The 26,524-nt window shown below is 37.2% G+C and overlaps 2 protein-coding genes across 4 annotated transcripts in view; one reads left to right on the forward strand and one right to left on the reverse strand.

Annotated features, from left to right (window-relative positions):
• tnfaip8l1 (tumor necrosis factor, alpha-induced protein 8-like 1) overlaps positions 1–16,691 on the reverse strand; it is a 96,205-nt gene extending 79,514 nt beyond the window's left edge. For all 3 annotated transcript variants that reach the window (XR_009822009.1, XR_009822008.1, XM_062027742.1), the window contains exon 1: positions 16,458–16,691. The gene's annotated coding sequence lies outside the window, so the exon portion shown is untranslated. The remainder of the gene's footprint in view (positions 1–16,457) is intronic.
• Positions 16,692–16,820: 129 nt separating this feature from the next.
• Positions 16,821–26,524, forward strand: part of cope (COPI coat complex subunit epsilon) — a 35,718-nt gene continuing 26,014 nt past the window's right edge. Inside the window, exon 1 of the mRNA XM_062027745.1 lies at positions 16,821–16,842. Within this exon, the coding sequence (XP_061883729.1) occupies positions 16,836–16,842 (7 nt within the window). The 5' untranslated portion in view covers positions 16,821–16,835. The remainder of the gene's footprint in view (positions 16,843–26,524) is intronic.

Genomic DNA, 26,524 nt, shown 5'->3' on the forward strand with positions numbered 1-26,524 from the left:
TTATGAATGTTACTACATGACATATATACTTACATCATGTATATATTACATGTTATTATGAATGTTACTACATGACATATACTTACATCACGTATATATTACATGTTATTATGAATGTTACTAGATACTACATATATACTTACATCATGTATAAATGACATGTTATTATGAATGTTTATTTACTATATAGAATGCATTACAAATAGAAAAAACATGTTCTTATCTTACATAAGGATTGTAATTGATAGGCAACATTTAAAAAAAAAAGTGCAGTTCCCCTTTAAGCCAAACAACTCAACTCTCTTGAAATGTAATTTGGAACTGTTGGCTCATATTTTTGTCACCATTTCCAGGGCGCCCGAAAGGAGTCCCCGCGACTCCTCCGTGACATTGTGTTCTACCTCTCGGCTTGTTGGCAGTTAAAACCAGACAATAAAGACACAGAGAAAGCCTGGGAAATTGAAACGGAGGCACTGAAACTCCAAACCGTTTAAACCAACGACGCAGGTAATGCAAAAAGTTGAGTCCAAAAGCCCTAATCCAAAGCCATCATTCACCAGCCGTGTCTGCGGAGGCCGTGCACGATAAGGTGGGGCGGGGCCCCCGGACCCCCACGGCCGCACAGTGAAGCTATTCATCCACACTTGCGCCTTGTTCTGGAACGGAGCTTGACATTGTAAACACTGCAATGTGTTACAAAACATATCAGTGTTTGCGAAACATATGTCGGAGCCTTTTAGTCTCGGCGGCGCGCAGCAAATGAGCCGGCCTGCGACTGCAAGAAAGGAGCGGTGGCACAAGTCGCTTCCTGCCTTTTACTCCACTTCCTGATGCGAAACGCCACGTTCCTTGTGAAACGTTTTAAAGAACAATGTGCATCTTCTCTCTATTATGTCTCGCCCAAACAAGCTGACTCATCCCTTGCCCAAAATGTTTGCCCACCGGCTAAAGGAGGAACACCATCCGACATTTCAAACAACAAGCAATGTTTGGCGGCGTCTACAAAGTGCAAAACCAGTACAGAAAAAAAAAAACATATCTGCAAATGCAAAAACTGGCATGTTTGACCATTTTTTCCAATCATCGGCATGACATTTGCTCCCAGCACTCATTATCTGGACTGATATATCCAGACTGGTCGCACCTATGAGCCTTTCACATTCAAATTCTGATACGGACACGACCCAATCTTATTATCTAGCCGGGGTAGCACAATTCCCCAAAGAAATTGCATGCAAATGCTAAGAAACACAGAGAGGGACAGGAAGCAGGTAAGCAATAACAGTGTTTCTCACACATTCATTTATTTGTGGCGGCCCGCCACGAAAGAATCCGCCACAAATAGATTTTATTTTTGATTTTTTTTGTCCTGTCCAGCTTCTCAGGCAAATCATACAGTTGATGTAGATGCCCATATAGGCTGTTCACATTTACTTTACAAAAGAGAAGTGTAGGATATAAGGCTGCAGCTAACGATTATTTTTCTATCGATTAATCTATAGATTTTTTTTTTTCCGATTAATCGGTTAATCTATGTCAGGACTTGGTCCCTGGCGTGGTTGGTTCTCCCAGAAAGCAACGGAAAATTGGCGCGTGCGAGGCGTGAATTTAAATACATGTTTATTTAACAATAAAAAAAGATTAAACAAAAGGCGCTCACAGTGGAGGTAGAAAACTTGGCTATACAAAACAAAAGACTTGCACAAGGGCACAAAAACTATTAAACAAAACTTACTTGGCATGAGGAAAAAGCATGAAAAAGAGCAGCATGGATCATGAGCGTGAACAGAGTGGCAGGAGTGTGAATGTGATGTCGCCAGAAAGACCAACAGAAAATGACAGATTTAAATAGTGACATGATCAGTGAAAACAGGTGCGTGACTCAAAACGTGAAACAGGTGCGTGACATGACAGGTGAAAACTAATGGGTGACCATGGAAACCAAACAAAACAAGGAAGTGAAACCAGGAACTAAAAAAAAAGAGTCCAAAAACTAAGCAAAACAAAAACATGATTAACACAGACATGACGGAGCCCCCCCCCCTTACGGACAGATCCCAGATGTCCAAAAACAACCAACAAAAACAAGATCAAGAGTCATGGGAGGGCGGGAGGGGGACATGGTGGTGGGTCGCCAGACCCCGAACTAAAAAAAAAAAAGAGTCCAAAAACCAAGCAAAACAAAAACATGATTAACACAGACATGACAATCTATAGATTATTTTTTTGATTAATCTATAGATTATTTTTCCTTTTACCGATTATTTTTTTATTCAAAATGAAGATGAAAAAATAAATGTAGGCCCGTTTTTTCAAAAGGCATGGCTTTTATTTACAAAAAAAAAGAAGTATGGCCACTCAGTCAACATTGACAACAACATGACTAAATATTCTGTAACAATGTAAACATTTAAAACTTTTAACCTTTAGCAAAATTAAAAGTATCTTATTTGCTTTTTAATGTGCAAATATAACAGTCAACATCCAGTGCAAATCTTAATATTCTGCAATAGTATAAGCATTTCAAAAGTAAAAGTATTGCTTATTTTGCTTTAAAATGTGCAAAAATAAAGATAAACATCCAATGCAAAAAAGTGTCGAACTAAATATTCTGTAACAACAGTGTAAACATTTCAACAAAAGTGAAAGTATTGCTTATTTGCTAAAATGTGAAAAAATAAAGATGAACATCCAATAAAAAAAAGTGCCAATCTAAATATTCTGGAGCACTGTAAACATTAAGTATTGCTTTTAAAATGTGGAAAATAAACATCCAGTCCAACACAGTACACAATAACAAATTCTACTCATTCCAGTGAGTGACAAACAGTTGTAATAAAGAAAGGTTAGCATGTCTACATGCTCTGCTTCTTTTCTTGTTTACAATATTCCCAGCAGCTGAAAATAGGCGCTCAGAAGGGGTCGATGTGGCTGGAACTGAGAGCTAATTAGCCTTCACCTCAAGCCAGGACTGCGAGTGAGCTGAGCTGCAGTTTAAGTTTCTAGAAGGTCAACGGGCTCATAGTGATGTTACTAGTAGTTGACTGGGAGGTGTTTATTATCATTTGGGGAGAGTCCGCTGCCTGATGCTCACCTGCTAAACACCTATCTGCTCCACGCTGAAGCGCTGACTACATGCGCTCTGAATACGCACTGCTGATTGGCTGATAATGCTTCGTGTGTACCAATCAGATGGTTGTGTGGGTGGGACAATGCTGCGTGTGTACCAATCAGATGGTTGTGTGGGTGGGACAATGCTGCGTGCTGAGACAGAGGCACCCCCGTACCGAACCGAAAGCCCCGTACCGAAACGGTTCAATACAAAACACGTACCGTTACACCCCTAGCAGATACAAATGACACATTCATGTTTTTGTGTAATGATGACAACGTATGCTCACGCGGACGATTGACTAGTTGATGGTTGATGGTTTTCTTTTCAAATGTTCGTTCATAGCCGTTGTGCTGCTATGATAGGCCATTTACGCTCGACACAGTGTGCATACAACAACATTATTAGGCCGTGTATTGAAATACTTCCACACTTTTGACGACTTTTGGCGTGATTTTTCCCCCTCGCTCGCACCGTCTGCTTTGCGCTTCGCCATGACGGTAGTGTGACGTAAATATGCGACGCGTCGACGCACAAAAACAGCGTCAACGTATTTACGTAACCGATGACGTTGACTACGTCGACGCGTCGTTTCAGCCTTAGTAGGATACTTCTCTTGTTACCTTATTTGTATTTGACCACTACTGTTTTCTGTTTATTTGTTACTGACTGTGGCAAGACACATCTGCCTCTGTTTCACTTTATGTTGCTGGTAAATAATATGGTTGTAGTAGTAGGCTAAAGTTAAATCATTTAGTATCATATAGTTGATGTAGATGCCCATATCGACTGTTCAAATTTACTTTACAAAAGAGAAGTGTAGGATACTTCTCTTGTTGCCTTATTTGTATTTGACTTTATTAAATGTATTTATATTATCATTTGGTGCAGCCGGGCCGGAGCAGGAGGGGATAGAAAGAGAAAAAAAGGAAGACAGAGGGGGAAGTTGTGGGGACAAGTGGTGGATTAGACAGAGAGACAACAACAACAACAACAGCAAACACAACAACAACAGCAAATACGACATGTACAAATATGATGGTAAAAGTAATAGCAAATAAGCAGTTAGCGAAAATAAAACACAATACAGAAATGACAATGAGCATTATTACACTACAAATGGAGCAATACAAATACCAATAGAAATAGCACTATTGATAATGAACAATACCAATACTTTACCTTTATTATCAACAATACAGTTGTTCAAATGCAACAATACATATACGTAATGATAACTTGAGATACGAAAGAATGCAGAAAAATGGAGGGGAAGAAAGAGAAGCAACCTACATTAACCTTGTAGATTGTTATAGTAACAATAGGTTAAGCTTTGTCAGTGAGCTCTTTGTTCAGTGGATCAGATGTTTGATGAAGCTCTGTGTCTATCTACCACCACTACTGTTTTCTGTTTATTTGTTACTGACTGTGGCAGGACACCTCTGCCTCTGTTTCACTTTATGTTGCTGGTAAATAATATGGTTGTAGTAGTAGGCTAAAGTTAAATTATTTGGTATGCACTAATTAAAGGGGCAGAGCTTTAAGAGACACTTTAGCTTTTATATTTTATAAGATATATTTTTTGTTAGAACCACAATTAATAAATATATTTCAGTGAATAACTTATTGTTCAAATCTGTATATAAATATGTACATAAAGTGTTGTAATTATATTGTAAAATGGATGGATGGATGGACGTTTAAAACAAAACTGTTATTATTAATTAGTAAGTATACATTTTTTGAGCCTTTGTAGAGAAAATCATATCATTGTAGTAAATGATGCAAATTACTCGATGATGTCATGGTGACCACGCCCATAGCCACGCCCACCGCCACAGGTGTCTTGGCAGTTTATGGGAAACACTGAATACTGAGCGTGGCGTAGGGCTGGGCGATAAAATGATATCAGTATATATCGCAACAGACACGTAATCATGTCACTATAAAAAGCGTTCGATAAAATGTTCAATGTACCGTATTTTTCGGTCTATGAGGCACACTTAAAATCCTTTCATTTTCTCAAAACTCGACAGTGCGCCTTATAACCCGGTGCGCCTAATGTACGGAATGCTTTTGGTTGTGCTTACCGACCTTGAAGCTATTTTATTTGGTACATGGTGAAATGATGTCCAGTAGATGGCAGTCACACATAAAAGATACGTGTAGACTGCAATATGATGGCAGTCACACATAAGAGATACGTGTAGACCAGTGTTTTTCAACCACTGTGCCGTGGCACACTTGTGTGCCGTGAGATACAGTCTGGTGTACCGTGGGAGATTATCTAATTTCACTTATTTGGGGTATACATTTTTTTTGCAAAGCAGTAATTATAGTCTGCAAATGATGTGTCGTTGTTGAGTGTCGGTGCTGTCTAGAGCTCGGCAGAGTAACCGTGTAATACTTTTCCATGTCAGTAGGTGGCAGCCGGTAGCTAATTGCTTTGTAAATGTCGGAAACAGCGGGAGGCGGTGTGCAGGTAAAAAGGTGTCTAATGCTTAAACCAAAAATAAACAAAAGGTGAGTGCCCCTAAGAAAAGGCATTGAAGTTTAGGGAAGGCTATCCAGAACGAAACTAAAACTGAACTGGCTACAAAGTCAACTTAAACAGAATGCTGGACGACAGCAAAGACTTACTGTGGAGCAAAGACGGCGTCCACAATGTACATCCGAACATGACAATCAACAATGTCCCCACAAAGAAGGATGAAAACAACTGAAATATTCTTCATGCGGGAAATACCGCTCAAAGGAAGACATGAAACTGCTACAGGAAAATACCAAAACAAGAGAAAAAGCCACCAAAATAGGAGCGCAAGACAAGAAGTAAAACACTACACACAGGAAAACAGCAAAAAAGTCCAAATAAGTCAGGGTGTGATGTGACAGGTGGTGACAGTACACCTACTTTGAGACAAGAGCTATATTGATGCATGCTGCATACGTCCTGAAAATTTGCGCGAGTCCACCTTTGTAGTCCGTAGTCGATAAGCTTCTTCTTTTTCTCAATCTTCTTGTTATGTGACATTCATCCTCCGCTGTTGCCATTTCAAATATAAAGTAGTGTAAAGTTCTTACTTATATCTGTCAGTAAACTCACCATGAAAGCACTAAAACATACCGGTGTAGTGACTTTACATTATTCACCCAAGGAACTTTAGTTATTAGAGAGTTACGGTCGGACCTTTTTGTCACGGGACACATTTCGGGTGTTGTTGTTGCACTAGTGAGCCACGGATGAGGAGATGCTGCTCCGTTATTGATTGAAGTAAAGTCTGAATGTCATTAAAACAGTTAGCTCCATCTTTTGACACTTCTTCCACTCCCGTCCTTGCACGCTACACCGCTACGACAAAGATGACGGGGAGGAGACGCTGTCAAAGTGGAGGCACGTAAATAAGACTGTCCACAAAACGGCGCATCCCGAAGCGACTGTCAGAAAGTGACTTGAAGATGATGTGTAAAACATCATCTATGCAACATTTTGACCTAAGAACCACCATTACATGTTATGTAGACCAGTGGTCCCCAACCACCGGGGGGGACCATCCGGTACCGGTCGCACAAGAAATATATATATATATTTTTTATTTTTTTTATTTTTTATTAAATCAACATAAAAAACACAATATATACATTATATATCAATATAGATCAGGGGTCACCAACGTGGTGCCCGCGGGCACCAGGTAGCCCGTAAGGACCAGATGAGTAGCCCGCTGGCCTGTTCTAAAAATAGCTCAAATAGCAGCACTTACCAATGAGCTGCCTCTATTTTTAAAATTGTATTTATTTACTAGCAAGCTGGTCTCGCTTTGCCCGACATTTTTAATTCTAAGAGAGACAAAACTCAAATAGAATTTGAAAATCCAAGAAAATATTTTAAAGACTTGGTCTTCACTTGTTTAAATAAATGCATTTATTTTTTTACTTTGCTTCTTATAACTTTCAGAAAAACAATTTTAGAGAAAAAATACAACCTTAAAAATGATTTTAGGATTTTTAAACACATATACCTTTTTACCTTTTAAATTCCTTCCTCTTCTTTCCTGACAATTTAAATCAATGTTCAAGTAAATTTATTTTTTTTATTGTAAAGAATAATAAATACATTTTAATTTAATTCTTCATTTTAGCTTCTGTTTTTTCGACCAAGAATATTTGTGAAATATTTCTTCAAATTTATTATGATTAAAATTCAAAAAAATTATTCTGGAAAATCTAGAAAATCTGTAGAATCAAATTTAAATCTTATTTCAAAGTCTTTTGAATTCATTTTAAAAATTTTGTTCTGGAAAATCTAGAAGAAATAATGATTTGTCTTTGTTAGAAATATAGCTTGGTCCAATTTGTTATATATTCTAACAAAGTGCAAATTGGATTTTAACCTATTTAAAACATGTAATCAAAATTGTAAAATTAATCTTAATCAGGAAAAATTACTAACGATGTTCTATAAATTATTTTTTTAATTTTTTCAAAAAGATTCGAATTAGCTAGTTTTTCTCTTCTTTTTTTCGGTTGAATTTTGAATTTTAAAGAGTCGAAATTGAAGATAAACTATGTTTCAAAATTCAATTGTCATTTTTTTCGTGTTTTCTCCTCTTTTAAACCGTTCAATTATGTGTAAATATCATTAATTATTAATAATAACATAGAGTTAAAGGTAAATTGAGCAAATTGGCTATTTCTGGCAATTTATTGAAGTGTGTATCAAACTGGTAGCCCTTCGCATTAATCAGTACCCAAGAAGTAGCTCTTGCTTTCAAAAAGGTTGGTGACCCCTGATATAGATCAATACAATCTGCAGGGATACAGTCCGTAAGCACACATGATTGTATTTACTTATGACAAAAAATAAATAAATAAAAAATAAAAAATACCATAATACCATTTTTTTTTTCAAAACGGACCATAGTCCTTTGCTGCATTCATCTTTTCTTATCAACACACGTCCGTCCCCTATTCGGATGTACGGACACAGGTAGGAACTAAAGTGCAGGACTGGATAACTGTAATAAATAACAAAATAAAACAAATGTGCTATTTTTAAAATAATAATTTGGTCCAATAATATTTAAACAGTAATCACATTACTTTGTTTTTATTTTGACACTTTGCACTATTTTGTTACACTTTATTAGGCATTTCTTACATATTCCTTTTTTTTTTTTTTTTACCATAAAAAGATTGTTGTTAAGTGCTTTTTGTGATTTTAGAATTGTGTTTATATTGACCGATTGTTTCCTAGGCTTGTGTTGACATTGATAGCTGAGGGGATTACAATCGGAGGAAGGTTACATTCAAAGTAAATATGTTAACGTTCATTATATTGTTCTCTTGGTCCATATTTCCATAGATCATAAAAAATATCAATAATTATCGATACCGACCAATATAAATAAAACTCATATCGTGATACAGTTTCCAGCCATATCGCCCAGCCCTGATATATCGCGATAGACATGTAATGAAAGTCAAAATGAAGAAATTGTGGATGAAAGAGGAAAAGTCACCTGGACAGTGACAATGATGCTCGTCCTCATCAAGAACACTAATACCACACCACATTAGCCGCTCACCTTTTAGAGCACAGCTGTAATTTCCTGCCACTAAACCTGCAGAAAATAGTTCTTCTCAGGTTTCTCTATGTTTACATTTTCACACTTTGCATTATTTTGTTACACTTTATTCGGCAATACTTACATTCCTTATCGTTGAAGCTTCCTTTTAAGTGCTTATTGTTAAATGTTCAATGTGATTTTAATATTTTGTTTACATCGTTTGAGTGTTTCCCATGCTTGTGTTGACATTTCCTTTTCTTTATCTCTTGATAGCTGATGGGATCATAATCAGAGGAAGGTTATATTTGAAATAAAAATGTTCACATTTAATATATTTTTCTCTTGGTCACAAAAAATATTAATTATTGACATCGACCAATACAAACCACTGATAGCATGTTACAGTTTGTAGACATATTGCCCAACCTTAGCGTTGTGGTAATGTTTGCTCGTTTTTCCTTAACATTAGCATATATAAGTTGGTTATGCACTATCCAAACTTAAAGAAAAAATACCAAGGACAATAAGATGCAATAAAATGTTTATGCGTGTCATTTCAACAAAAATTACAGCACGGTATTTTTCAGACCATAAAACACACCAGATTATAAGGCGCATTAAAAGGGGTCATATTATTAAAAAAATGTCCAACATAAACTCTTCCTTGTGGTCTACATAACATGTAATGGTGGTTCTTTGGTCAAAATGTTGCATTTATTATGTTTTACAGATCATCTTCGAGCCTCTTGCTGATAGGATGCGGCGTTTTATTTACGTGCCTCCACTTCAACAGTGTCTCCTCCCTGTCGTCTTTGTTGTACCGGTAGTTTTTAGCACTTCTATAGCAGATATAAGTTAGAACTGTACGCTGCTTTTTATTAGAAATGGCAACAGCGGAGGATGACCGCCCCACAACAAGAGGATAGAGAAAAAGAAGTAACTTATTGACTACAAATTTTTCGGACTTATGCAGATCCTAAATACACATCAGCAGGTACCAATAGGTAAGAAAACTTGCTTTGCTTAATACTGCAAAAGAAAAATGCCAGATAATATGTCTCCTGATAGGTGCCATTTTGGGGTCCTTATACAAACACCATAATAATACCCGTATGTTGAAGCACAGTACGTCTGACTATGATAGCCGTAAAGCTCCGCAGTAGCTTCGTAGCTTACCAAAGTCGTATTAAAACATTTTGACAGATTTTTGAGCACCGTGCGTAATGTTCTGTATTGTCAATGAAACGTCAAAGTTTTGGTGTTGCTTGCTAGCGTCGTTCATTGAACAGGCATTCACACTACATTTATATGTATGTCTCAATGATGGTTTTTGACACACAAAAAAAGCCTCGGTGTTGATGAGTGACTCTCAGTACACAACAAAATCCTGACTCTCCGCATTCTTACTGATATGACCGCGTCAGTGCGAATGTTCGACTGAAATTGTGTCTCAGCATTCACACAACGCTGTTTTTTGACAAACAAAACCATTTGAGTAGGCATTTGACTCTCAGCACACAACAAAAAAATGCATGTTAATGACTAACTCCCAGAATTAACACTACATGAACTCATCTGTGTGAATGCTCAACTCTCAGCATTCACGCAATAAAGGTTGAAAATGAAATTGTGGTCTTAGCATACGTACAATGGAAGTTTTGGACAGGCACAAAGCTCTTAGCACAGCGCAGCACAGCACACAGCAAAAGTGTAAATGAATACCTGACTCTCAGCATTCACACTATCAATAGTTGACACTGGATTTATATTTACATCTCAGTATTCACACAATGGTGGTTTTTGACACACAAAAAAAGCCTTGGTGTTGATGATTGACTCTCAGCACACAACAAAATCCCGACTCACCGCATTCTTACTGATATGTTTTTTTACAGTGCGAATGTTCGACTCTCAGCACTGAAATTGTGTGTCAGCATTCACACAATGCTGTTTTTTGACAAACAAAACCATTTGAGTAGGCATTTGACTCTCAGCACACAACAAAAAAATGCATGTTAATGACCAACTCCCAGAATTAACACTACATGAACACATCTGTGTGAATGCTCAACTCTCAGCATTCACGCAATAAAGGTTGGAAATGAAATTGTGTCTTAGCATACGTACAATGGAAGTTTTGGACACACACAAAGCTCTCAGCACAGCACACAGCAAAAATGTAAATGAATGCCTGACTCTCAGCATTCACACTATCAATAGTTGACACTGGATTTATATTTACATCTCAGTATTCACACAATGGTGGTTTTTGACACACAAAAAAAGCCTTGGTGTTGATGATTGACTCTCAGCACACAACAAAATCCCGACTCACCGCATTCTTACTGATATGTTTCTTTACAGTGCGAATGTTCGACTCTCAGCACTGAAATTGTGTCTCAGCATTCACACAATGCTGTTTTTTGACAAACAAAACCATTTGAGTAGGCATTTGACTCTCAGCACACAACAAAAAAATGCATGTTAATGACCAACTCCCAGAATTAACACTACATGAACACATCTGTGTGAATGCTCAACTCTCAGCATTCACGCAGTAAAGGTTGAAAATGAAATTGTGTCTCAGCGTTCAAACAATGCTGGTTTTTGACAAACATTTGTGTCAATATTTGATTCTCCGCACCCAATTGACCAACTCTCAGCATTCACACTATATGACCACGTCGGTGTGAATGCTCAACTCTCAGCGTTCATTCAAGAAAAGTTAACACTGAAATTGTGGTCTCAGCATACGTACAATGGAAGTTTTGGACACACACAAAACTGTCAGCACAGCACACAGCGAACATGTAAATAAATGCCTGACTCTCAGCATTCACACTATCAATAGTTGACACTGGATTTATATGTATGTCTCAGTATTCACACAATGATGGTTGGGGTTTCTCATTGTCATCCCATTGGGTTGAGTTTTTCCTTGCCCTGATGTGGGATCTGAGCTGAGGATGTCGTTGTAGCTTGTGCAGCCCTTTGAGACACTCGTGATTTAGGGCTATATAAGTAAATATTGATTGATTGATGATTGGAGTCTAGATTTGAGGGTTTTGGAGGTGCTGGGGTACCAGGAGGTGCATGTGTAGTCAAAAAAGGGTTGAATGAGAGTTCCCGCTAGAATCTTCATGGTGCTTTTGTTGACCAGAGAGGAGATTCTGTAGAGATTCTGGTTGACCTTTTTGATTACCTTGGTTGCCATTTTATCACAGGAAAGATTAGCCTCTAGAATGGAACCTAGGTAGGTGACTTTAAGGTTTTACTACTTCGGTATAAAATACTACACGGTCTAGCTCCATCCTATCTTGCTGATTGTGTTGTACCATATGTCCCGGCAAGAAATCTGCCTTCAAAGAACTCCGGCTTATTAGTGATTCCCAGAGCCCCAAAAAAAGTCTGCGGGCTATAGAGCGTTTTCTATTCAGGCTCCAGTACTCTGGAATGCCCTCCTGGTAACAGTTAGAGATGCTACCTCAGTAGAAGCATTTAAGTCCCATCTTAAAGGCCTACTGAAATGAATTTTTTTTATTTAAACGGGGATAGCAGATCTATTCTATGTGTCATACTTGATCATTTCGCGATATTGCCATATTTTTGCTGAAAGGATTTAGTATAGAACAACGACGATAAAGATTGCAACTTTTGGTATCTGATAAAAAAAAGGCTTGCACCTACCGGAAGTAGCGTGACGTAGTCAGTTGAACATATACGCAAAGTTCCCTATTGTTTACAATGATGGCCGCATGAAGTGAGAGAGATTCGGACCGAGAAAGCGACAATTTCCCCATTAATTTGAGCGAGGATGAAAGATTTGTGGATGAGTAAAGTGCAAGTGAAGGACTAGTGGGGAGTTGAAGCTATTCAGATAGGGAAGATGCTGTGAGAGCCGGGGGTGACCTGATATTCAGCTGGGAATGACTACAACAGTAAATAAACACAAGACATATATATACTCTATTAGCCACAACACAACCAGGCTTATATTTAATATGCCACAAATTAATCCTGCATAAAAACACCTGCGTGTTTGTTATGCTAGCTCCTAGCTCCTCTGCTAGCTCCTAGCTCCATAGAACACGCCAATACAATTCAAACACCTGATCAACACACACAATCACTCAGCCCAAAAGACCGTTTACCTAACCCAAGGTTCATAAAGCTTATATATTTTTAAAAAGTTACGTACGTGACGCGCACATACGGTCAAGTTATCGAATGTTTAGCAGCCAAGGCTGCATACTCACGGTACCTGATATTCAGCTGGGAATGACTACAACAGTAAATAAACACAAGACATATATATACTCTATTAGCCACAACACAACCAGGCTTATATTTAATATGCCACAAATTAATCCTGCATAATAACACCTGCGTGTTTGTTATGCTAGCTCCTAGCTCCTCTGCTAGCTCCTAGCTCCATAGAACACGCCAATACAATTCAAACACCCGATCAACACACACAATCACTCAGCCCAAAAGACCGTTCACCTAACCCAAGGTTCATAAAGCTTATATATTTTTAAAAAGTTACGTACGTGACGCGCACTTACGGTACGGTACGTGTTATGCTAGCTCCTAGCTCCTCTGCTAGCTCCTAGCTCCATAGAACACGCCAATACAATTCAAACACATGATCAACACACACAATCACTCAGCCCAAAAGACCGTTCACCTAACCCAAGGTTCATAAAGCTTATATATTTTAAAAAAGTTACGTACATACGCAAAAAAAAGCCAAAGCTGCATACTCACAGTAGCACGTCTGCGTCTTTGTCATCCAAATCAAAGTAATCCTGGTAAGAGTCTGTGTTGTCCCAGTTCTCTACAGGCGTCTGTGTATCCAAATCAAAAGTCCTCCTGGTTAGAGTCTCTGTTATCCGAGTTCTTCCATCTTGACTGCATCTTTCGGGAATGTAAACAAAGAAGCGCCGGCTGTGTACTGTTGTGGCTGACTACGTTCGAAAAATACGTCCATTTCGCACCGACAACTTTCTTCTTTGCTTGCTTGGCTTCCTTCTCCATAATGCAATGAACATGATTGAAACAGATTCACGAACACAGATGTCCAGAATACTGTGGAATTATGAAATGAAAACAGAGCTTTTTCGTACCGGCTTCAATGTGGAAGGCATACCCGTGTTCGTCGGGCTACGTCACGCGCATACGTCATCCTCAGAGGCGTTTCGAACCGGAAGTTTAGCGGCAAATTTAAAATGTCACTTTATAAGTTAACCCGGCCGTATTGGCATGTGTTATAATGTTAAGATTTCATCATTGATATATAAACTATCAGACTGCGTGGTCGGTAGTAGTGGGTTTCAGTAGGCCTTTAAATCTCATTTGTATACTCTAGCCTTTAAATAGACCCCCTTTTAGACCAGTTGATCTGCCGTTTCTTTTTCTGCTCTGCCCCCCTCTCCTTCGTGGAGGGGTGGGGGGCACAGGTTCGGTGGCCACGGTTGAAGCGCTGGCTGTCCAGGGTCGGGACCCAGGGTGGACCACTCGTCTGTGCATCGGTTGGGGACGTCTCTGCGCTGCTGACTTGTCTCCGCTCGGGATGATCTCCTGCTGGCCCGACTATGGACTGGACTCTCACTATTATGTTATATCCACTATGGCCTGGACTCTCACTATTATGTTAGATCCACTATGGACTGGACTCTCACTATTATGTTATATCCACTATGGACTGGACTCTCACTATTATGTTATATCCACTATGGACTGGACTCTCACTATTATGTTAGATCCACTATGGACTGGACTCTCACTATTATGTTATATCCACTATGGACTGGACTCTCACTATTATGTTATATCCACTATGGACTGGACTCTCACTATTATGTTATATCCACTATGGACTGGACTCTCACTATTATGTTAGATCCACTATGGACTGGACTCTCACTATTATGTTAGATCCACTATGGACTGGACTCGCACACTATTATGTTAGATCCACTATGGACTGGACTCGCACACTATTATGTTAGATCCACTATGGACTGGACTCTCACACTATTATGCTAGATCCACTATGGACTGGACTCTCACACTATTATGCTAGATCCACTATGGACTGGACTCTCACTATTATGTTAGATCCACCATGGACTGGACTCTCACTATTATGTTAGATCCACTATGGACTGGGCTCTCACTATTATGTTAGATCCACTATGGACTGGACTCTCACTATTATGTTAGATCCACTATGGACTGGACTCTCACACTATTATGTTAGATCCACTATGGACTGGACTCTCACACTATTATGTTAGATCCACTATGGACTGGACTCTCACACTATTATGTTAGATCCACTATGGACTGGACTCTCACACTATTATGTTAGATCCACTATGGACTGGACTCTCACTATTATGTTAGATCCACTATGGACTGGACTCTCACACTATTATGTTAGATCCACTATGGACTAGACTCTCACTATTATGTTAGATCCACTATGGACTGGGCTCTCACTATTATGTTAGATCCACTATGGACTGGACTCTCACTATTATGTTAGATCCACTATGGACTGGACTCTCACACTATTATGTTAGATCCACTATGGACTGGACTCACACGATTATGTGAAATCCACTATGGACTGGACTCTCACAATATTATGTTAGATCCACTATGGACTGGACTGTCTCACTATTAAGTTAGATCCACTATGGACTGGACTCTCACACTATTATGTTAGATCCACTATGGCCTGGACTCTCACTATTATGTTAGATCCACTATGGACTGGACTCTCACACTATTATGTTAGATCCACTATGGCCTGGACTCTCACTATTATGTTAAATCCACTATGGACTGGACTCTCACTATTATGTTAGATCCACTATGGACTGGACTCTCACTATTATGTTAGATCCACTATGGACTAGACTCTCACATATCATGCTAGATCCACTCGACGTCCATTGCACCGGTCGCCCGGGGGGTCCCCACATCTGGGGTCCTCTCCAAGGTTTCTCATTGTCATCCCATTGGGTTGAGTTATTCCTTGCCCTGATGTGGGATCTGAGCCGATGATGTCGTTGTGGCTTGTGCAGCCCTTTGAGACACTCAGGATTTAGGGCTATATAAGTAAACAATGATTGATTGATGATTGTTCTGGGATGTTTGGAGTCTAGATTTGAGGGTTTTGGAGGTGCTAGGGTACCAGGAGGTGCATGCATAGTCGAAAAAGGGTTAAATGAGATTCTGTAGAGAAATCTTGTTCGTTGGTTGACCTTTTTCTTTACCTTGGTTGCCATTTTATCACAGGAAAGATTAGCCTCTAGTGACCTCATATTTCTGGTGATAACAATGTCACCCACTTTTATAGTGAAGTCACGGACTTTCTTAAGTCTTTGGTTCTGCGACATGGTCTTAATTTACCGGAAGTGATTCTTGAGTTTTGAAGCAGTCAATTTGATTTGTTTATTCGCTGATTTTATTTAATTTTTTTTTACCCTGAATTTTTACATTACAACATACACTTTTTAAAACAATGTATTTAAAAAAAATTGAATTATTTTTAAACACAAGGACACAAGTGAACCTTCACAATAAAACACAACCATTTGAAGTTGACAAGCTGAGAAACAACCGTTAACCATCAAAAGAGTGCCCAAACACAACAAAGCCGCTCTGTGCGGACGTTTCAAAGCGGGGGTTTAAAAAAGTTGACATTTCCCCTTTGATGTTGCATTAAAAAAGTGTTGGAATCGTGAAAGGATGAAGTTCGAGCTCACCTTGCCTGAATCAGCCAGCAACAAACGTATCAGCTAAATCTCTTGGCTCGTCATCCCGGCGAGGCGGGGAAGGATGTTTTACAGCATGTCTGCCCGCCTACAGCTTGTTGCCTCTCGGCTGGACGTCGTCTCCAATGCCCGTCGAAAGCACGAACGCGTGAATTATTCAAAGAGTGTTTTCTTCCCTCCGCACATCAGCTCGTTGTAACTTGACTCCTGCTGGTACAAAAAAAAAAAGTTTCAAACTTGAGGGGAGAGGGGGGTGGGGACCTGGAAGTGACCGCTTTGATTGACGTCGTTTTGGGCCTTTGGAGGCGCAGCAGGGCGGGCGGTGTTGACCAATCAGGACTGGAGAAAGCACGTGTATGCCCCGCCCTCATGTCAGGTTGGTCTGATCGACCCAAACATCGATATTGTTACCGATACTGGCTGGTTTGTTTTAGAAAATAGCACAAAATCAAACACTGCTAATTGGTGGTCATTTAAATCTGACAACCAATTCCCTGACTTTATAAACCATATAATATTGTCAAATAATTATTTTTTTAATCCGAGTAATCCAGTGCTTCTCAATTATTTTCTGTTGCGCCCCCTCGGGAAGAAAATACATTTTGCCACTCCTAACCCCTTTCCATTAATACAAACTATAAATAGTAATAAGTACACCTATACATAGCATTGTATCCTAATTAACATTGTATAAAACACAAAATAATCAAATAATTATAATTATTTGACCAAGACATTAAAACAACGTTGAGAACTTCTTCGATGGGTGAGGGCGGACCTACGTCACTTCCGCCTACAAATCCCCTAGCAACCGGGAATTCGTTGAAAACAAACCAGCTCACAGCGAACACAGCATTGACAGAAAAAGCATTTAACGAGCGTTGTGGCTTGGAAGTCGGCGTTAAATCCTTCATTTACGCATTTTTACTTATTCGCATATCGTGTGAAAAAACGAAAATGTATTATTTGCGTCAGACTCGTCTCAGTGAACTTTAAAGCTTCTCAGGCTCAGCTTAGCTTGCTAGTTAGCTTAGCCTGCGCGCTACTAAGAAAGAGACGCGGAAGTTATCAACAACAAGATCAAGTGTTAGTGTATAAAATATTGAGAGATTTGAGGGCTACATGTATTGTTTAAGTACAACTGTTCTTCGCCAGGTGTTCTTTGGCCGCCCTGGCTTACGTTTTCCCGGTGGTGTCCATCTTAACGCTGCCTTTGGTATCCTCTCGTTGTCCGGTTTTCGAAAATAGCTAGCTAGGCTATAGACTATATCAGGGGTCACCAACGCGGTGCCCGCGGGCACCAGGTAGCCCGTAAGGACCAGATGAGTAGCCCGCTGGCCTGTTCTAAAAATAGCTCAAATAGCAGCACTTACCAGTGAGCTGCCTCTATTTTTTAAATTGTATTTATTTACTAGCAAGCTGGTCTCGCTTTGCTCAACATTTTTAATTCTAAGAGAGACAAAACTCAAATACAATTTGAAAATCCAAGAAAATATTTTAAAGACTTGGTCTTCACTTGTTTAAATACATTCATTATTTTTTTTACTTTGCTTCTTATAACTTTCAGAAAGACAATTTTAGAGAAAAAATACTACCTTAAAAATGATTTTAGGATTTTTAAACACATATACCTTTTTACCTTTTAAATTCCTTCCTCTTCTTTCCTGACAATTTAAATCAATGTTCAAGTAAATTAATTTTTTTTATTGTAAAGAATAATACATTAATTTTAATTTAATTATTCATTTTAGCTTCAGTTTTTTCGACGAAGAATATTTGTGAAATATTTCTTCAAACTTATTATGATTAAAATTCAAAAAAATGATTCTGGCAAATCTAGAAAATCTGTACAATCCAAATTTAAATCTTATTTCAAAGTCTTTTGAATTTCTTTTAAAATTTTTGTTCTGGAAAATCTTGAAGAAATAATGATTTGTCTTTGTTAGAAATGTAACTTGGTCCAATTTGTTATACATTCTAACTAAGTGTAGATTGGATTTTAACCTATTTAAAACATGTCATCAAAATTCTAAAATTAATCTTAATCAGGAAAAATTATTCCATAAATTATTTTTTTTAATTTTTCAAAAAGATTCGAATTAGCTAGTTTTTCTCTTCTTTTTTTCGGTTGAATTTTGAATTTTAAAGAGTCGAAATTGAAGATAAACTATGTTTCAAAATTTGATTGTCATTTTTTTCGTATTTTCTCTTCTTTTAAACTGTTCAATTAAGTGTAAATATCATTCATTATTAATAATAAAATAAAGTTAAAGGTAAATTGAGCAAATTGGCTATTTCTGGCAATTTATTGAAGTGTGTATCAAACTGGTAGCCCTTCGCATTAATCACTACCCAAGAAGTAGCTCTTGGTTTCAAAAAGGTTGGTGACCCCTGATATAGTATATACCGCATGTTATTTTTGTACAACAACAACTTCAGCTGTCGAACGTTATAAGGTACAAATTCAACAAGTACAACATTAGCACGGACGGTATAGCCAAGTTGTGGTTAAGAAGGTGGATTTTTGTTCCTTATATTTACCAGAAACGAAGTGATCCGAACACACTACCCGGGACTTTGGGGGACTCCAGCGAGAACCGTCCTCGTTTTCCCGGTGTAAAGCTGCGAGCCATTTGTCTCGTCTCTGTGGGCTTTTATCGCGCTTTGGCAGAACAAAATACAACCTTTGTTTTCCCTGTTTCCAGTTGTGGTTAGCACAACCAAAAAACAACACCGTTTTTCGGCATTTTGGAGGCAGAATGACGGGTTTAACCAGCGTAGGTCGACAGGTTAAAGAGTAATGGCAACGGTTTGTTTTCAACGCCAGTCTGGTTGCTATGGCTCGAAGAACCCGTATGTCGCTCAGTTGCCCGGATGTCGGCCCTCACCCATTAGGTCCTGACGTGGAGCAACTCAGACCTAACGTTTAATCAATGTTGGGTTCTGACGTTGATTTGCCGTTGAATTTTGGTAATTTTCCATATTCTACAACACAAAGACAACGTTGAAACAATGTGCTTTTTGACAATGTTTATTCTAATTTGGGTCCTGACGCTGATTTGACCATTGAATTTTGGTCATTTTCCAACCATAATTCTACAACACAAATACAACATTGAAACAACATGATTTTTGACAATGTTTAATCAATGTTGGGTCCTGACGTTGATTTGACCATTGAACTTTTGTCATTTCCCCACCAATATTCTACAACACAAATACAACATTGAAACAACATGCTTTTTGACAACGTTTAATCAATGTCGGGTTCTGACGTTGATTTAACATCGAAATATGGTCATTTCCCAACCAATATTCTACAACACAAATACAACATTGAAACAACATGCTTTTTGACAACGTTTAATCAATGTCGGGTTCTGACGTTGATTTAACATCGAAATATGGTCATTTCCCAACCAATATTCTACAACACAAATACAACATTGAAACAACATGATTTTTGACGACGTTTAGCCAATGTTGGGTTCTGACGTTGATTTGCCGTTGAATTTTGGTCATTTTTCAACCAATATTCTACAACACAAATACAACGTTGAAACAACATGCTTTTTGACAATGTTTATTCAAATTCGGGTCCTGGTGTTGATTTGACCATTGAATTTTGGTAATTTCCCAACCAATATTCTACAACACAAATACAACGTTGAAACAACATGATTTTTGACAACTTTTTAATCAATGTTAGGTTCTGACGCTCGAAATTTTGGTCATTTCCCAACCAATATTCTACAACACAAATACAACGTTGAAACAACATGCTTTTTGACGACGTTTAGCCAATGTTGGGTTCTGACGTTGATTTGACCATTGAATTTTAGTCATTTTCTAACCATAATTCTACAACACAAATACAACATTGAAACAACATGCTTTTTGATGACATTTAATCAATTTTGGGTTCTGACGTTGATTTGACCATTGAATTTTGGTCATTTCCCAACCAATATTCTACAACACAAATACAACGTTGAAACAACATTATTTTTGACAACGTTTATTCAATGTTGGGTTCTGGCGTTGATTTGCCGTTAAATTTTGGTAATTTTCCATATTCTACAACAAAAATACAACGTTGAAACAACATGCTTTTTGACGACGTTTAGCCAATGTTGGGTTCTGACGTTGATTTGACCATTGAATTTTGGTCATTTCCCAACCAATATTCTACAACACAAATACAACGTTGGAACAACATGATTTTTGACAACGTTTAATCAATGTCAGGTTGTGACGTTGATTTGACCATTGAATTTTGGTCAATTCCCCACCAATATTCTACAACACAAATACAACGTTGAAACAACATGCTTTTTGACAATGTTTATTGTAATTTGGGTTCTGACGCTGATTTGACCATTGAATTTTGGTCAATTCCCCACCAATATTCTACAACACAAATACAACGTTGAAACAACATGCTTTTTGACTATGTTTATTCTAATTTGGGTCCTGATGTTGATTTGACCATTGAATTTTGGTCATTTTCCAACCAATATTCTACAACACAAATACAACGTTGAAACAACATGCTTTTTGACTATGTTTATTCTAATTTGGGTCCTGACGCTGATTTGACCATTGAATTTTGGTCATTTTCCAACCAATATTCTACAACACAAATACAACGCTGAAAAACAACATGATTTTTGACGACATTTAATCAATGTTGGGTTCTGACGGTGATTTGACCATTGAATTTTGGTCATTTCCCAACCAATATTCTACAACACAAATACAACGTTGAAACAACATGATTTTTGACGACGTTTATTCAATGTCAGGTTGTGACGTTGATTTGACCATTGAATTTTGGTCAATTTCCCACCAATATTCTACAACACAAATACAACGTTGAAACAACATGATTTTTGACTATGTTTATTCTAATTTGGGTCCTGATGTTGATTTGACCATTGAATTTTGGTCATTTTCCAACCAATATTCTACAACACAAATACAACGTTGAAACAACATGCTTTTAGACTATGTTTATTCTAATTTGGGTCCTGACGCTGATTTGACCATTGAATTTTGGTCATTTCCCAATCAATATTCTACAACACAAATACAACGTTGGAACAACATGATTTTTGACAACGTTTAATCAATGTCAGGTTGTGACGTTGATTTGACCATTGAATTTTGGTCAATTCCCCACCAATATTCTACAACACAAATACAACGTTGAAACAACATACTTTTTGACAATGTTTATTCTAATTTGGGTCCTGACGTTGATTTGACCATTGAATTTTGGTCATTTTCAACCAATATTCTACAACACAAATACAACATTGAAACAACATGATTTTTGACGACGTTTAGCCAATGTTGGGTTCTGACATTGATTTGACCATTGAATTTTGGTCATTTCCCAACCAATATTCTACAACACAAATACAACGTTGAAACAACATTATTTTTGACGACATTTAATCAATGTTGGGTTCTGACGTTGATTTGACCATTGAATTTTGGTCATTTTTCAACCAATATTCTACAACACAAATACAACGTTGAAACAACATTATTTTTGACAACGTTTATTCAATGTTGGGTTCTAACCAATATTCTACAACACAAATACAACGTTGAAACAACATGCTTTTAGACTATGTTTATTCTAATTTGGGTCCTGACGCTGATTTGACCATTGAATTTTGGTCATTTCCCAATCAATATTCTACAACACAAATACAACGTTGAAACAACATGATTTTTGACGACATTTAATCAATGTTGGGTTCTGACGGTGATTTGCCGTTGAATTTTGGTCATTTCCCAACCAATATTCTACAACACAAATACAACGTTGGAACAACATGATTTTTGACAACGTTTAATCAATGTCAGGTTGTGACGTTGATTTGACCATTGAATTTTGGTCAATTCCCCACCAATATTCTACAACACAAATACAACGTTGAAACAACATGATTTTTGACTATGTTTATTCTAATTTGGGTCCTGACGTTGATTTGACCATTGAATTTTGGTCATTTCCCCACCAATATTCTACAACACAAATACAACGTTGAAACAACATTATTTTTGACAACGTTTATTCAATGTTGGGTTCTGGCGTTGATTTGACCATTGAATTTTGGTCATTTCCCAACCAATATTCTACAACACCAATACAACGTTGAAACAACATTATTTTTGACGACATTTAATCAATGTTGGGTTCTGACGTTGATTTGACCATTGAATTTTGGTCATTTTTCAACCAATATTCTACAACACAAATACAACGTTGAAACAACATTATTTTTGACAACGTTTATTCAATGTTGGGTTCTGACGTTGATTTGCCGTTGAATTTTGGTCTTTTGCCATATTCTACAACAAAAATACAACGTTGAAACAACATGCTTTTTGACAACGTTTATTCAATGTCAGGTTGTGACGTTGATTTGACCATTGAATTTTGTCATTTCCCAACCAATATTCTACAACACAAATACAACGTTGAAACAACATGATTTTTGACGACGTTTATCCAATGTCAGGTTGTGACGTTGATTTGACCATTGAATTTTGGTCAATTTCCCACCAATATTCTACAACACAAATACAACGTTGAAACAACATGATTTTTGACAATGTTTATTCTAATTTGGGTCCTGACGTTGATTTGACCATTGAATTTTGGTCATTTCCCCACCAATATTCTACAACACAAATACAACGTTGAAACAACATGATTTTTGACAACGTTTAATCAATGTCAGGTTGTGGCGTTGATTTGACCATTGAATTTTGGTCATTTCCCAACCAACAACGTGGATCCAACGTTAGACACCAATGTTGTCTCAATTTACTTATACAACTATTTTGCAATGTTGTTTCAAAGTCAGTTTTAAATTACATTTATATATAATCGACGTTGGATCAATGTCTTGTGCCTAACTTTATTAACATTATTACTTTTTCTTTTTTTTTTATTGGACATAAAATATATAAAGTTCATCCATTTGCCTGAAAAAAAATAATTTTTAATCCTTTTTTGAACTGTAAACATTTTTGACCGACTTCAACCATTTGAAACAGACAAAAAAACGTAATAAACTCGATAAATAACCATCAATTCAAATTGATCAGCAACATTAACTCAGGAGCACAATACATAATCACACTTTTGAATCTGGATTAATCACGATTAGGAAATGACTTGCTTATTGCAAAACAATAACATATACCGCCATTATTTATTATTTACTTTTTAAATTGTATCTCAATTCTGTACACTGCTGCTGGAATTGTAATTTTCCTGAGAGAACTCTCCTGTAGGAATCAATAAAGTAGTATCTATCTATCTATCTATCTATTGCTTACATATTTTAAATCAACTTTAAAAAAAGACTTGAATGCAATTTTATCGTCACAGACAAACATTATTTGAATGTTTTACTTGAATGTACATCATTTATTTGCTCAAAACCTGGTAACAGTGTTACCTAAAATCCGGTCTGGGTTTTGTTTTTAAGCAAAATAATGTATGCATACCACAATTTTTGTATGAAAATCGACGTCCCACTGGGGTGAGTTTTTCCTTGCCCTTATGCGGATGTCGTTGTGGCTTGTGCAGCCCTTTGAGACACTTGTGATTTAGGGCTATATAAATAAACATTGATTGATTGATTGATATGAAAACCAGCCAAAAGAAGGCACAACAACTAGAGTGGTCAGGGGTCCAACGTAAACCTAGCCATAGCGCTATCACTGTGAAGCAGTGGTCCCCAACCACCGATTGGTACCGGGCCGCACAAGAAATTAAAAAAAAAAAAATATATATATATATTTTTTTAATTTTTATTTTTTTTAAATCAACATAAAAAAACACAATATATACATTATATATCAATATAGATCAATACAGTCTGCAGGGATACAGTCCGTAAGCACACATGATTGTATTTATTTATGTAAAAAAAAAAAAAAAATTTTTTTTTTTAATACACCCCCCCCCGATTGCCCGATTGGTACCGGAACGCACAAGAAATTAAAAAAAAATAAAAATAAAAAAATAAAAACTATTTTTATTTTTTATTTTTTTATTTTTTTTAAATCAACATAAAAAACACAATATATACATTATATATCAATATAGATCAATACAGTCTGCAGGGATACAGTCCGTAAGCACACATCAACCAATCAATCAATCAATGTTTATTTATATAGCCCTAAATCACAAGTGTCTCAAAGGGCTGCACAAGCCACAACGACATCCTCGGTACATGATTGTATTTATTTATGTAAAAAAAAAAATAATAATAATAATAATTTAAAAAAAAAAAAAAATAGTCCAAATAGTCCAAAATAGTCCAGAGAAGGCGTCTCCACTGCTCTAGAGTCCAGTGGTGATGTCCTTTACACCACTGCATCCCACACTTTGCCTTGGACTTGGTGATGTATGGCTTAGATGCAGCTGCTCGGCCATGGAAACCCGTTCCATGAAGCTCTCTGCGTACTGCACGTGGGCTAATTGGAAGGTCACATGACGTTTGGAGCTCTGTAGCAACTGACTGTGCAGAAAGTCTTTGCACTATGCTGACCTCTCTGTCAGTTCACGTGGCCTACCACTTGGTGGCTGAGTTGCTGTTGTTCCCAAACTCTTCACTTTTCCTATAATAAAGTTGACTTTGGAATATTTAGGAGCGAGGAAATTTCAGGACTGGATTTGTTGCTCAGCTGGAAATCACCGAGAGCGGTCCATTCTTTCACAAATGTTTGTAGAAACAGTCTCCATGCCTAAGTGCTTCATTTGATACACCGGGCTAAGTGATTAGGACACCTGACTCTCGTCATTTGGATGGGTGGCCAAATACTTTTGGCAATACAGTGTATCTGCTATCCCAGTGGTCCCCAACCTTTTTGTAGCTGGGGGCCGGTCAACGCTTGAAAATTTGTCCCACGGACCGGTGGGGTGGGGAGTGTATTTAATTTTTTTATTTTTATTTATTTATTTTTTATTTTTTATTTTTTTTAACATAAATAAATACAATCATGTGTGCTTATGGACTGTATCCCTGCAGACTGTATTGATCTATATTGATATATAATGTATATATTGTGTTTTTTATGTTGATTTAAAAAAAAAAAATTTTTTATTTTTTTTAATTTCTTGTGCGGCCCGGTACCAATCGGCCCGGTGGTTGGGGACCACTGTGCTATCCAACAGATTTTTCCTCGCAACCCAAAATGAGGAACAGTTCGTATTCCAGGGATTCTTTGAGTTTTTCCTTGCCCGGATGTAGCTTTAGATCAGTGGACGTTGTTGTGAGTTTGCCAAGCCCTTTTGAGGCTTCACAATAATTGATTTCAGCTCAATAGTCTTGCATCTATACATTTTTCTACTTGATAACATTTCATTCCACCAGTAACTGAATGTTACCTTGCACAAACACGGTCAGTTATTTAAACTAAAAAGCTTTTTTTAATTTTTTTTTTAAATAAAATTTATTAAAACCAATGCTCAAAAACATAAAAGTTTGTATGACCTTTTACCTTCTTTTATTGTATTATTGGTACGTATTACCTCATACACATACATCCATAAACGTGGATGCATATGCAAAAGTGCAACATATTTATCTGTACAGTAATCTATTTATTTATATCTGCACTAGGGATGTCCGATAATGGCTTTTTTGCCGATATCCGATATCAACCGATGCCGATATATACAGTCGTGGAATTAACACATTATTATGCCTAATTTGGACAACCAGGTATGGTGAAGATAAGGTCCTTTTAAAAAAAATTAATAAAATAAAACAAGATAAATACATTAAAAACATTTTCTTGAATAAAAAAGAAAGTAAAACAATATAAAAACAGTTACATAGAAACTAGTAATGAATGAAAATGAGTAAAATTAGCTGTTAAAGGTTAGTACTAGAGATGTCCGATAATATCGGTCTGCCGATATTATCGGCCGAAAAATGCGTTAAAATGTAATATCGTAAATTATCGGTATCGTTTTTTTATTATCAGTATCGTATTTTTTTTGTTTTTTTTTGTTTTTT

This window comes from Entelurus aequoreus, linkage group LG19 (genome assembly GCF_033978785.1).
Source record: "Entelurus aequoreus isolate RoL-2023_Sb linkage group LG19, RoL_Eaeq_v1.1, whole genome shotgun sequence".
NCBI classification, from domain to species: Eukaryota; Metazoa; Chordata; class Actinopteri; order Syngnathiformes; family Syngnathidae; genus Entelurus; species Entelurus aequoreus.